We start from the raw sequence: 14,012 nt of genomic DNA, 5'->3' as shown, positions 1-14,012 counted from the left end.
TCCAAGTACTTGATAACCCCAGCTCTTAAGATGCTGAGGCAGGAGATTAATGAGTTTGAAACCAGCATGATTGAGATCCTGTCACAGACATCATGAAAGCAACTGTGTATACACACCCAGATAAACAGTGCATCTTTCATAGTTACTAATTATGATTTGTTCACAAATCATCCATAGAAACTGAATATTATTTTATTAGAACTCAGTTAGGATGGGTGGGGCATGTCTGTTATCTCAGATTTGGGTTCAAGGCCAACCCAGACCGCAAAGTGAAACGCTGTCTTAATCCCCACCCCATTTCCCCTCAGAAAAAAAGACAATCTGCGCTCTCTCTCTCTCTCTCTCTCTCTCTCCCTATCTTCTGTCTTTTTGTCTGCCTGTCTTCTCTCTCTCAATACACACACACACACAATCAATCTTTTTAAAGAACTTGTCAACTTTTAGAATGAATTAGACAATCTTCAAAGATTTGTTTATTTTTATTTTAAGTGTATGAGTATTTGTATGTATGTATGTGTGCCTGTTGCCCATGGAAACCAGGAAAGGGTGACAGATATCCTGTTAGGAACCAGACCTATGCTGGCCTGGAACATAGTAGTCCAGGCTGCCCGCCACTTCTTTACTCTTCTCAGTCTTCCCAGTCTTGGGGTTACAGGCATGCACCCGTGTGCCTGACCCACATTTCCTTTGATTTGAACATTAAAAGGTGCTTTTCAAATGACTTAAGTCATCAGCTATGAAATTCATTTTGAAGAGTTAACTGTCAATTATGCAGCAAGCCAATATCTAAATGCTTAATTGCTTTTAACTATAGAAATGAAACTGTTTTCATTTAATTTTTATTAAGCCCTTGTGTGGCTGAAAGCAATTCTGTGAACTAAACTAATTTATTCTAGCACACATGCTGCCAAATGAGAAATTGAGATTACCCCCCAGCTATTGTTTAGGAAACGGGCTCTTCCTGTGTATTGCTTTTCTAAGTGTCGATTAGTCAGGGTGAAGACAGAGTCGGTTATTAGAATCACTGTTCTTTCATCAAGAGTGAGACAGGCATGCTTAAATAGATACTGTAGTCATTTTCCTTGTGACATTTTATAGGTCTGTTCTTGAGATTGATTTACAATTTTGAAGATAATAAACACCAAATCATTTCTAGAGTGTTTAATCTCTACATTTTAGTTTTTGATTTTTAGTGGTTGTGTGTGTGTATGTGTGTGTGAGACGTGGGGAGGTCACATGGCCACAGCACTAGTGTGGAGGTAGAGGCAGTTCTCTCCGTTCACTTTTATGTGGGCTCCAGGCTTGCCAGGCAGTTGTTTTCCTTTCTTTTGAGCATGTAACTTTGGGTGTATCCTAATAACTGGATGTGCCCGGAAGTTCTCATAACCCCTCCTGCTGGAACTCCAGCTCTCGTTAGCCGTGAAGCCTCTCCATCATCTGGGAGGCACAATCTCCAGGGATTCCTTAGCAATCTTATTTTTACTTCCCCATCATAGTGATTTTGGCGTGTAAGGGGAAGTAAAGACAGTATTTCTATAATACAATAAGAATTTCTATAATACATAATAATAATACATCTATCTATCTGTTTATCTACCTACCTATCGATTTTTTTTGAGACAGGGTTTCTCTGTGTAACAGCCCTGGCTGTCCTGGAACTCGCCCTGTAGACCAGGCTAGCCTTGAACTGAGAGATCTGCTCACCTCTGGCTCCCAAGTGCCGAAATTAAAGGTGTGTGCCCCCACTGCGTTCTTGGGGCTTCTTCCTACTAAGTCACAAATGCTAAAGTGGCAGTGTCGTCAATGGTTCGTTTTAGTTAAGTAAGAGTTGCCACTTTTGGTTGAGGATATAGCTCAGCTGGTAAAGTGCAAAAATCCCCGGCTTCAGTCACCACCTCTGCATAAACAGTAGTGGTGGACAGGCCTGTGATCCCAGCAGTCTAAAAATGGAAGCAGGAGGATCAAAGTTCAGTATCATCTTTGACCACATAGGGGGTTCAAGGCCAGCCTAGGCTGCATGAGACCCTGTCTCAAAATTTTTAAAAGTTACCATTTTATGTCCTATGCATAGCACATCATCTTTAAAGAATTGAAATTATGGGGCTGGAGAGATGGCTCAGAGGTTAAGAGCACTGACTGCTCTTCCAGAGGTCCTGAGTTCAATTCCCAGCAACCCACATGGTGATTCACAACCATCTATAATGAGATCTGGCACCCTCTTCTGGCCTGCAGGCATACATGGAGGCTGAACACTGTGTACATAATAAGTAAATAAATCTTAAAAAAAATTGAAATTATTAGAAATATAACTTCTTGGTTCCCGAGAGATGGCTCAGTGGGCTGCTCTTCTGGAGGACCTAGGTTTGAGTCCCAGAACCAACGTCACAGTCATCTGTAACTCAAGGAAGTTTAGAGCTTTGTCTGTTGCTGTGGAGCCAGCGCAGCCCAAAGGCTTCCTGCGGTTCCTTTCTTCTTTTCAATATTCCATACAGTTTTCAAATACTTGTACCTGAAATCCCAGCATGGGGCATGGCGGCACTCAGGCAGGAAGTGAGTTCAAGGAAAGCCAGGGCTATTTAAGAAAAACTTGTCTCTAGATGAATAAATACTTCAGTCTTCTTGTTTATTCTTTTCCCTCTTTCCAAAGTCATGTAGCCTTTTAAAAAGATATCCCAAGGGTTATGAATAAATATATTTGTGTGTATGAATATAGTATATTGAGTGCAGTAACTGCTGAAGACAAGATAGAGCAGTAAGAGGACATAGAGCAAGGATGGCTGCTCACCAGGTCTGGTGGTCAGAGAAGGCTTCTCAGAATTAAATGATGAAGAGAAACTGCTCAGCGGAAGGGTGGAGAGGGGAGGGAAAGGAATGCCCTGGAAGAGGAATGAGGGTTATGGTGGTGAGGGCTGTAGCGTGCTTAGGAGACCAAAAGGAGTGAAGTAACAGTAAGGGAGAGCAGCAGAGGTGAGTTGATGAGTGGGGTGGATATGCTAGGTCTAGCAAATTACGTGAGGCATCTGTTACCCCAGTACTAACCGGCCTGGACCTGCTTAGCTTCGGAGATCAGATGAGATCTTGGTATTCAAAGTTGTGTGCATGTAGACTGTTAGGCCTTTGTGTTTCATCTGGAGCTTACGGGAACCACTGAAGGAATTTAGGTGAGAAAGTAACTTAATTGGAGAGGAAGGACCAGTCCAAGCTCAGAAGCAAGCTGGACCAGTTGAGGTTGCACTAGATGAGGATGGTAATTTGGACTCCTGTGACAATGGTGGAAATTGAGTGATGAGTTCATGAGAAGTTTAAAGAGGGGCCTTTTATGAATGCACAGGCCAAAAGGGGATTTAGTAGTGAATTAAGAAGAGAAGTAGAGCTGGGTGTGTGGTGTATTTCTGTGGTCCTAGCCTTTCAGAGGCAATAGTAAGAAAATCTAGAAATCAAGGCTAGGCTGGGTACCCTAGTGAAACCATGTCTCTAAAAGGAAGAACAGGAGAAGGGAAGGGAAGAAAGGGCTGAGATACGTAGTTCACTTGCAGGGCCCTCTCCTGCTAAGGAGATGTTTGACTGTACAGGTCTTGCACTCCCAGGGGTGAGCTCGGAGCTGCACACAGAGCAGTGTTAGTGTCCTGGGGAAGCGTTGAGGAGAAAAAGGACACCAGCAACTGAAGACCAGACTTTAGAATCCAGTTTCTTAAAATTGAGATGGAGATGAGCAGAGATGACAATATTTTACAGATAGGCTGGTTTTATGGTTTTACAGATTTTTCTGCATTCCTTCCAATTTCTCTACTGCTACTTGGTGCTAATACATATTTTTTAAACTTTATTTTTATATATTTTTTTAACTGGTCTCGTGTATCCCAGGCTAGCCTTGAACTCAGTGTGCTGATAAGGAGAGCCTTGAACACCTGATCCTGCTGTCTCTACTTCCTGAATGGTGGGATTACCCAGTTTTCTGCAGTCCTGGGAACAGAACCCATGCTAGGCAAGCATTCTACCAATTGAACTACATTCTCATCCCCTACTTTAAATACTTTAAATATAAATATTTTACAACTAGGAATAGTTGGCGAATCATTGCCAGATGCCTCTTTTGTAGACAGCCCCTGATTCATGAGTCTCCAGAATTCTCACAGCAAAGAGAGTGTCAAAAATCCTTTCCATTTTGATTGTAGAGGATTTGGGAAAGCTTGAAGAGGAGACGTGAGCAAGCCTGTTTATTAGATAGCCAAAGTGAAACATTCATCAGTAATTTACAGAGCAGAAGAGGTCTATCTTTCTAAAATAGTTGTGGAAGGGCTGGCAGGATGGCCCAGCTGGTAAAGAGACCTGACACCAAGCCTGTCGCCCTGAGCTTGATTCCTGGAGTCCGCATAGTGGAAGAAGAGACCTGGTTCCTGCAGGTTGTCTTCTGACCTCACTCACGGTGGCGCATGTGCCCTCCCCCCACTAAACTTTGATTTTTAGATAAATAAAGTAGTTGTGGAGTAATTAAAGAAATCACCTGAAATAAGTCAGTGTAAGGAATGTAAAGCATCGAAGTGTCAGTTTTTCCCCGTGGTCTCCCAGTGAATGTGTAGTGATGGAGGGACTTGAGGAGTGAGACTGGGTGAGGTGCAGAACATTCTGTCGTGAGCCCTGGCTTCAGATGAAGCAAGCGGTGTGTGGTAAAGCAGAGTGTCCAGCTCGGTGCTTTGGATAAGTGCCGCCCACCAGTCTTCCCCTTCCAGCATAATGAGTTCCCAGTCTTTGTTGTTACTGTAGAGTGCTATAGATGCCCCTGTCGTGATGGGGGTGGGCAGGAGTGTGTTCCCTGTGGTAGGTGCTCCAAGGAAAAGGTCTTTTCCAGCTGTTTCCATTGCTCTCTCTGTTGGTTCCTCCTTGTTGAAACAGCATGTGATAATTTTCATCCTTACCCCACTTCCTCTTTCCCTTTTCCTTCTTCATTCTTTCTCTCCCAGCCTGCATCTGGAGCCTGACTTCTGTAACTGCCCAGTCAGTGTGTTTCCGTTTGGGTTCCAGAGCAGACTGGCGGCAGTAAGTCCCAGGAGCCATCTTCAATGTTTAGTCCCGCTGTGCATGAATTACTACTGGGTACTACTTCGGAGATTTGGTGATGGTTAATGTCTCCGTCACTACTGACAATTAGCTGTGTATACACATCTGGCTTCCAAAGCAGGACAAGTGGAAATTCATTATAGAAAAAAAAATAGCTGATAAGTACAGAATAAGCGATAGAATTAGAAATCACTATTTTATTTTGTTTAGATGAATAATAGAATCATCAGCCAGTACTAGAATGAAAAACTGATGGGTCGTTTTTAAATGGGGAAAGTTAGCTGACTCCCTAGAACTCACTGGTTGGTAACAACTTTACTAAAAGTGGAGCACGCAAATGCTGTTCCCACTATAGCGTGGCATAACCCAGAAGTCACTGCGCTTTTTATGTGAAGGTCCAGATGGTAAATACCGTAGGCACGGGGAACACATGGCCTCTGTTGCTGTTAGGATGATTACTGTAAGTGTAGTGAATGCAGGTGGAGCTCAGGAGTGACCACGGATGATATGCAAATTAAAAAATGTATAACTGCGTTGTGATAAGACTTTTCTTAATGAAACTGATTGGGCAAGACTCAGCTTGCACAGTTCACAGATTCCTAACATTATAGGAAATAACACCAGTTAAGAAATACATGTTCCAGGAAGTACGTAGGTTAAAAGAAGAAGCTAAAGAATGTGGGACGTTCTGACTGTGGGACCTTCTAACGTGAGCGATGGGGCTAGAGAGGGCTCAGGAGCTGCTCCTGCAGAGGGTCCAGGTTCAGTCCCCAGCTCTCACCTAGTGCCACACAACTGTCTGTCACTCCGGGGCCAGCGGTTCCAATGCCCTCTTCTACATCACCAGCCAGCAAGACACATGTTCAGGTAAAATGCCCATATATGTAGAGTAAAATGGAAAATAATTTTTAAAAAATTTCAGAAAAAGAGGAATGAAAGAGGCTCTTACTGGAGTGTGGGGAATCAGGTAGGATGTGGAAATGTGGGATTCCTCATGGTAAAGTTTATCTTTGGGACAGTCTGGGAAAGTACCAGTAGTTACTGGAAACCAATGCATGTGGGTTGCTGTATTGGCCTTGATGCATTTCATGTTTGAAATATTTCACAGTAAATTCGCATTGAATACTTGGCCACATAGAAAGCAAGGGAGAACTAAGTAAGAAACAGTCCCAGGCAGCTGGATTTTTTTTTTCTGGTGTTCATTTTAATGTTTTTTTTTTCTCTTATTCAATTGAGGTTCCTTTTCCCAGGGACAATCAAAGTTCTTATTTCCACTGTAGTCTTTTAGACAACAGTTCTGGTTACACGTGTACCTGTGTGCGCTTAGCTTTATTTCAGTAACAGAAGTCAGATTACTTTGCTCAGCTGTTAATTCTTGGTAATTGCATAGAAAGAGGCTCTAGATCTTTTCTGAGCTTGCTAGCCAATGTGACAGATCTTTTGTTTTAAAATTACGAACAGGGGGAAACAAATAGAGGAAATAAATAACAAAACAGCAAGAATTTATACTTTTTTAAATGACCAAAGGGAAACGCAGGTCCCATAATTAGCCTCATCTGCAGAGCGGCGGATCGGAACAGATAGCTGCTCACGGTGACAGATGGGTGGAATGTGCTGGGGCATCAGCAGCAACCTACATTTTTTTCTGTCAAGAGGTTCAGAGCTGACTGTCGGAGTGACTCATTCCTTTGCTTAGAGGATGAGGTAATGCTATTGTGAGGGGTGATGTCATCTCTACCTGAACTGCATGCATATAGATCTGCTCAGGCTCTCCAGGAAAAGCACCATCTGCTTTCATATCCACAGCCTGAAAGGCTTTGAAGAGATTGGTGCAAAGGTCACCAGCCTCAAGTATGACTCATCAGCAGCCAATCAGAGAAGAGCAGCTACTGAAAAATAAACTTCTAAAATCATAATCCAGAAGTGTGACAGAATGACTCAATACTGAATCCCAATTCCTCTGTCTTAGGTTTGTGTTTGCTGAGTTACCGCTGTGGTCAGTCATCTCAAACCATCTTGGTTGTTTAAAACATTTGTTTTAACTGGAGATTAATTTTCTGTTGCTTTGGAGATGCCTAGGTCGTTCTTGAATTTCAGTTCGCATTAGTTTGTCAGCTGCCTTTTGCAGTTAGGAGCCGGTGCTTTCATTCCCTAAGACCAGCTGCTACTGTAGGGAAAAGAGTTGTTAGTGGGAGAAACATGCCAAAGGAGATGCTCACTGCTGGTGGCAGACCCAGCGATTCTTCCTTTGGTGCCAGTGATCCCCCAACCCCTTTGCATTTACTGTAATTTGAATCTTCCATCCTGTTGTGTAGAATGTCAAATTCCTAACATACGATGGAAGGTAAACAGCAGTAAATACTTAATTTGTATCTTAAAATGGCATAGCATCTACATATTGTATTGCGTTGCATCTTTATCACAGCAAAAATTTGTTTTAATGACAACTTTAAGTCAGACATTCTACAAATATAAAGTTAATTGTTTTAAATGCAATATGATGTTATCAAGAAATATAAGGAAAAAGGCTGGAGAAATGGCTCAGTGGTTGTGCTCTTCTAGAGGACCTGGGCTCAATTCTCGGCAGCTCACAGCTGCCTGTAATTCACACAGGTAATGCACAGATACAAACGCAGGCAAGAAACCAATACACATAAAATAAATAAAGTTTAAGAGAGATACAAGGAAGCAGAGAATAAATAGTAATTTTAAACTAAGTAATATCAGGTGGCATATTCCAATATTTTTGGAGAGCTTATTTAAAAAATAAGGTATTAGCTAGCTATGGTGGCACATGCCTGGTAATCACAGCACTTGGAAAACATGCAGAAGGGTTGCTCTGAGCTTGAGGCCAGCCTCGGCTACAATATGAAAACTGTTTCAAAACTACAACAGAAAAACCATGTAAATATCCTTGTCAAAATTTCTGCCTAGAATTAACATTGATAATTCTTATCTGATCTAAACTTTACTTTCATGATTACAAAATGATACTGTTCCAAATTCCAACCTTTCTGTTTTTATTTTTCATTGGTAATTTTTTTTTATTGGTTTGAGTTCAGGAATTCCTCTTTTTATTTTTTTTTTAGTAGCATTTACTTTTATTATAGTCACTGGGTACAGACAAATTGTAAACATTTCTATGCCTGGTAAACAGTTTTGAGAACATAATAGAGTCTCGACTTTAGTTCCCACAGGAAGTGAAGCACAGTCCAGTGGCAGAGCACTCACCTAGTGTGTCGGAGGCCCCGGGTTCCACTCCTATCCCAGCAAAAGTGGATACAGAGGGAGCTAGAGAGAACTCAGTGGTTAAGAGCATTGGCTGTTGTAGGTGGTGACGGCACATGCCTTTGATCCCAGCACTCGGGAGACAGAGGCAGGTGGATCTCTGTGAGTTCAAGGCCAACCTGGACAGCCAGGGCTATACTGTAAAACTCTGTCTCTAAATAAATAAATAAATAAATAAATCGCTGACTGCTCTTGCAAAAGGCCTGAGTTCAGGTTCTGGTGCCCCATGGAAACTCACAACCATCTGTAACTCCAGCTCCAAAGGGTCCAATACTCTCTTCTGACCACCATGGCACTGAATATACATGGTATACACACACACACACACACACACACACACACACACACACACACACACACACACACAGGTAAAACACATAAAATGAATAAATCTGAAGAAAACAGATATGAAAGCAGAGGAGCTGGAGAGTAGGGCACTAGCCCATTGCCTGGGTGCCTGAGACCTTTACTTCAGTCCCTAACAGCTAAAAAAAAAAAAGCACAATCTATAGGATGGAACATTGTCTGTAAGTGTTCACTGCCGGTATTTTCTTAGATTTTGAAACAGATCAGTGATACCAGGTAGAAGGCCGGGTAAGGTTTTAGTGGGCAGGTGTATAAAGTGTTCTGGGGAGAAGAAACACATTGTCAATGAATTGATGAGAGGTAAGAGGATTGGTAATGTTTGGTTAAGTAACCGTGCCAGATTTCTGCCCACCACAGGGAAAAGGGAAAGAGACAAAGTGACAGAAAGGTTGCTAGAGGTCACACGGGACTTTGGATGTCCTCTACTGTACTTCAAGACCGTAGGATTTGGGGTCTTTAGTAAGAAGATAATAAAGAGCCATTGAAGATTTTTCAATATTGTCATAACAAGCTTAATGGGGCCAGAGTGATTAATCTAGAAGATACATCAGCTTAGTCTGAAGGAAAGTGTATTATAAGAGCTCAGGTCAGATGCAGTAAGGATCTGAACTACAGTATGAAAGCAGTGAATTAGGACAGTGTCTCCACCGGTCTTCCAGACCCCCAAAGTTTAAGGCAGAGATTTGGGAAGCATAGAGAGTGAGTTAATGCCAACCTAGAACTACTGAAAGCGAGCCTGCTGCTTCAGAAACAAGGGCATCCAGGAGAACTCTGTGTTAAAGCAGTGAGGCTGACGTTTGTTTGAAGGGTTTGTTTGCTGTCTGTAACTCTTTCATATTCTCTCTTCCCAAAGTTTTAAGCCTGATTGATCGAGGTAGGAATTGTGTCATTAATTGGAGTTGGTGACATTTTATTTTTAGTGCCAGCAGGTGAATGCCATGAGAATCTGTACTAAAATTCCTAAGACATTCATGGCCAGAAACCGTGGATCATGCCCCGATTTCCTTTCTTCGGCTCACGCAGTCCAGCGAAGCCACCACTGAAACCTCCCAGTTTCCACTGTTCTGACAACTTCCTCACTTCCTTCAGTGCTAAGTAGTCTTTGTCTTGTGCCTGCTAGTTGTGCCTCCACTGTTGTCCCCAGCCTGTCCACTTTCTGCCTGGTGCCTCACTAGTGACCAGGTCATTTCTACCCAGAGACTTTTGCAAGCTTGTTCGCCAGATGTCAACATGGTCCACTATCTCATGTTGAGAGCTTTGCCCTGCTGTTAGTAACGTTCCCAGCAGGATCTGCCATGAGTTCTTTATTGACATTTCCTTCTCACTCAACCCACATTTTCCTGTGCCCTTTATCTTTAATTCTACATTCCCCGTAATGATCTCTGTTACCAACTTACTATATATCATTTACTTAGGACGTTTTTGTCCCTAGACACCAGAATTCAAGCTCCATATGGCAGTGATTTTTGTCTGCTTGCCTTTCTGGGTCGTTCATCAAGATTTTGTTTAGCTGGGTGTGGTGGCCAACACCTTTAATCCCAACACTTTCAGGAGACAGAGGCAGATGGATCTCAAGAGTACGAGGCCAGCCGGTCTGCAAAGAGAGTTCCAGGACAGCCAGGGCTACAAGGATAAACCCTGTCTCAAAAAACAAACAAAATAATAGATTTTGTTTAAAGAAGGAAGGATGGCTGCACATATAAAACACTTAGGAGGCCTAGTTATGAGCCATCCAACTCAGCAGATTTGAGAAGGTAAATGAGGAGAATGGACCCTGGTTGATTAGCATCTCTCACCCTATGTTCCCCTGATCAGACTGTAAGAACATAGGTTTAAAAATAATACATGTTCTACTAGAAAATCATACCATTCCATATTAATGCCTATAAAAATAAACACACACACACACACACACCCTTTTTTTTTTTTTAACTTCACTGGATCCCCAGGCTCTCTTTTGGCAACTTACTCGTCAGTATGAAACTTTCTTGACCTGTAGCAGAGTTTGAGAAAAAAAACCTTACTGGACTGTCAGGCCAGGGGACTGTAGGCCCGTGAAGTGATGGGCGGTTCTTTCCCGTTACTTCTGGTTGATAGATTGTGTTTTATGTGTTGCTCAGAACCCTGGACCTTAGTTGCTACTCTTCAGATTTGAGGCTTTTAAGAGTCAGCTTTTGTTTTAGGTGTTTGGGAATAAGATGATAATTCCTTCCCTGGACGGAGACCTCTTCCAGTGGGACCGTGACCGAGAGAGCATGGAGACTGTTCCTTTCACTGTGGAGTCCCTTCTCGAGTCGTCATATAAGTTTGGAGACGATGTTGTTTTGGTTGGAGGAAAATCTCTTACTACATATGGACTGAGCGCATATAGTGGAAAGGTGAGTGACCATGTGTGTGGGGTGTTGGAAGAAACAGGGCTTTTAATCAGGGTTTCACTGTGAGGCTAACTGGCCTACAGCTTGCTGTGTACAGCAGGCTGGCCTCGAACTCGCCAAGATTTCCAGTTGGCAGTTGAGCTTTATTGTAATTTCCCCTGAGGATTGTTGTGGACTATTTCTTTACACTGTGTGAAGATATGTCACTGTGATTGGTTTAATAAAAAGCTAAGCTCCAAGGTCAGAGTTGCCTTAGATCAGACTGATGGCAGAGTCTTTAATGACCTAGATTCTCTCCAGCAAGAGTTCTAGCGTAAGTTCAGAATCAGCCTGCCTCTGAGGTCGGGTATGTAAGGTAAATCCATCGTTAGAAATAATTAATTTAAACCATCATTTTTACAACCCACCTTAAGCCCTGGGTATATAAACATTTTCTGTGTAGATTTACACTCGGAAAAGGAAGGATGAGGATGTGACTTTTTAGGTCCCCACAGCTCAGCAGTTCCTCATCCAGGTGCTGGGCCCGGCACTCACCTCTTGGACATGCTTCTGCGTGGGGCTGAGGAGTCCGTGCTATCCAGGCTGGCCACGGTAGCTCTAGTCTTCAGTCTTCTTTTATGCGAGTTTCTCCTGTGAAACAGCAGGGTTGGGACCCAATCACCTGGTCCTCTGGCTGGATGTACTGCTACAAAAGTCTGGGATTCCAGCATGTCTTCAACCTTTTGTGTGGATTTTAGTTTGGGTCAAACTAAGGATCCTCCTTTTTTCTTAAGCCTAAAGGTATTAGAAAAGGTTCAGATTTTTCAAATCTGTATACATAATGCTAGATGGAAATATTGAGACTGATTGATTTTTTTTCAGCTCATCTGGAATTTTCGTAATGACATTTTTGCAAAGATACCATTTGTTATTCATGGAATTCCCCCAAAATAGGGCTCCAATTATATAAATCCTAAAATCACTCCCTGAAATAAATACTGTTGGAACTTTCATGTTTCTAAAATACTCGTTTCAGAATTTAGTGATCTAACTGATGCTCATTACTTAAGTACTTCTTACGCTCTTTTAAATTACCTTTTAAAAATTATAAACATGGTGGTGATTGCCTTTAGTCCCAGTGTTAGGGAGGCAGAGGCAGGCAATCTCTGAGTTTAAGGCCAGCCTACAAAGCAAGTTCTAGAATAGCCAGGGCTAGTACACGGAGAAACCCTGTCTCAAAACAAACAAACAAACAAACAAAAACCAGAAAGAGATCTTGTTCGGGGCGTAGTGACACACACCTTAATCCCAGTATCTATGAGGCAGGGGCAGGTGGATCTCTGTGAGTTCAAAACCAGCTTTATCTACATGAGCAAGTTCTAGGCCAGCCAGGGCTATATAGAGGTGTGCATGTATGTTGCTTCCTTGATTCATTTTATATCTGTGTTTTCAGCTGAGGTATATCTGTTCTGCCTTGGGGTGTCGCCGGTGGGATAGCGATGATATGGAAGAAGAGGAAGACATCTTACTTCTGCAACGCACACAGAAGACCGTGCGAGCTGTTGGGCCGCGCAGTGGCAGTGAGAAGTGGGTATCAGAATATCAGTAATGGCATTATTTAGAAGTTTGGTAGCTGGGCATGGTAGCACACACCGTTAATCCCAACAGCGGCAGGTAGATCTCTGAGTTCCAGCTATGCAGGGAAACCCTGAGGGATGTCTGGAAGGAAGACTTCTTTAAAGTCAAGATTTCTCACAGACTTTCCTTTGTAGAGTTTCTATGAAGTATTTGTTAACCTAAAAGGACAAAGTACTTTCAAGAGAAATAAATGCCTTCCTGTGTTAATCCCAAAGATGGGAGGAGAAAGACCACCAACCCAAATCATCGTGGCACAATTAATTAAAGCAAGCAGTTAAATAAAGCAAGCTTTTTTATTTGTATATACAGACTGTCTCCTCCTAAAGTTGAGTTCAAGAAGTCTGCATTGGACTTAAGAAAGACAAGATTTTTATAGCTCAGTGGTAAGGGGGTTTCCAAATGGGGGATTTGGTGTACAAAATAGGTGGGGTTACAGGAGCAGAACATAAACATAACAAGTTAGTCATAATGACCTCCTGAAACAAAGACATGATTGCAAAGTGGTAATAACAAGGTAGCCATAACAGGTCATCATAACAAGGTAGTCATAACAACTTTGAAACAAAGGTAGGGTTGCAAGATGGATATAAAAACGTTAGAAACAAAGACATGGTTGCCATTTCCTGGAAGAGGCACTACAGAACCATTTATAGTTGAGGTTACAGGTAGGGGATAGCCCAATCCTTGAGACACAGATTTAATCATAAACAGGAACGAACCTAGCTTGTTTTTACTATAAGATGGCTTTTGAGCCTAAGATGGAGGCAGGCTAGTTTTATTGCTTATGTTGACATATGATATCAAGCGGCTTCACATTGTGTGCTTCAAGGCGTGGTACCCCGGAGTGCCATGGAGTGAATGTATTTTGGCTTGGTCTTAGGTCAGTGACACTTGTCATAGTAAAATGACTGAGATAAATTTCATGGCAGGAAGCTCTTAAGACAAAGTTAATGTGTACTATTTGAGTGTCTAGTGGTAGTTTCATAGTTTATCTCGTTAGCCCTATTTTATTTTACTTATCTTCATTTTTGTAATGCTGAGAATCAAACCCAGCTCTTTGCACATGCTAGGCAATGTTCCATCCCTGAGCTGCAGTCCCAGCTCCTAGTTTTAGAAGAATCATTTACTCTGCTTTCTTTAAAACTACTAGCTGTTCATTTGATGTCATACTTTTTTTTCTCCCATACATGAACCCCTTATGTAGTTTCTCCACTTAAATATATGATTCAATTGTTATCTATGCCGATCCTCTGTCATGCCCAGACTTTTTCAGCCTGATACACTAAGGTCTGAGTGTATGTATAGTAA

General features: G+C 42.2%; 1 protein-coding gene across 1 annotated transcript in view; it reads left to right on the top strand.

Moving 5' to 3' along the window:
* Eif2ak3 (eukaryotic translation initiation factor 2 alpha kinase 3) overlaps positions 1–14,012 on the top strand; it is a 71,038-nt gene that overhangs the window by 21,422 nt on the left and 35,604 nt on the right. Inside the window, exons 3-4 of the mRNA XM_075983886.1 lie at positions 10,896–11,090; positions 12,520–12,653. Of these exons, the coding sequence (XP_075840001.1) occupies positions 10,896–11,090; positions 12,520–12,653 (329 nt within the window). The remainder of the gene's footprint in view (positions 1–10,895; positions 11,091–12,519; positions 12,654–14,012) is intronic.

This window comes from Microtus pennsylvanicus, chromosome 8 (assembly GCF_037038515.1).
Source record: "Microtus pennsylvanicus isolate mMicPen1 chromosome 8, mMicPen1.hap1, whole genome shotgun sequence".
In the NCBI taxonomy this organism is placed as follows: Eukaryota; Metazoa; Chordata; class Mammalia; order Rodentia; family Cricetidae; genus Microtus; species Microtus pennsylvanicus.
This window is presented reverse-complemented; position numbering and strand designations above follow the sequence as displayed.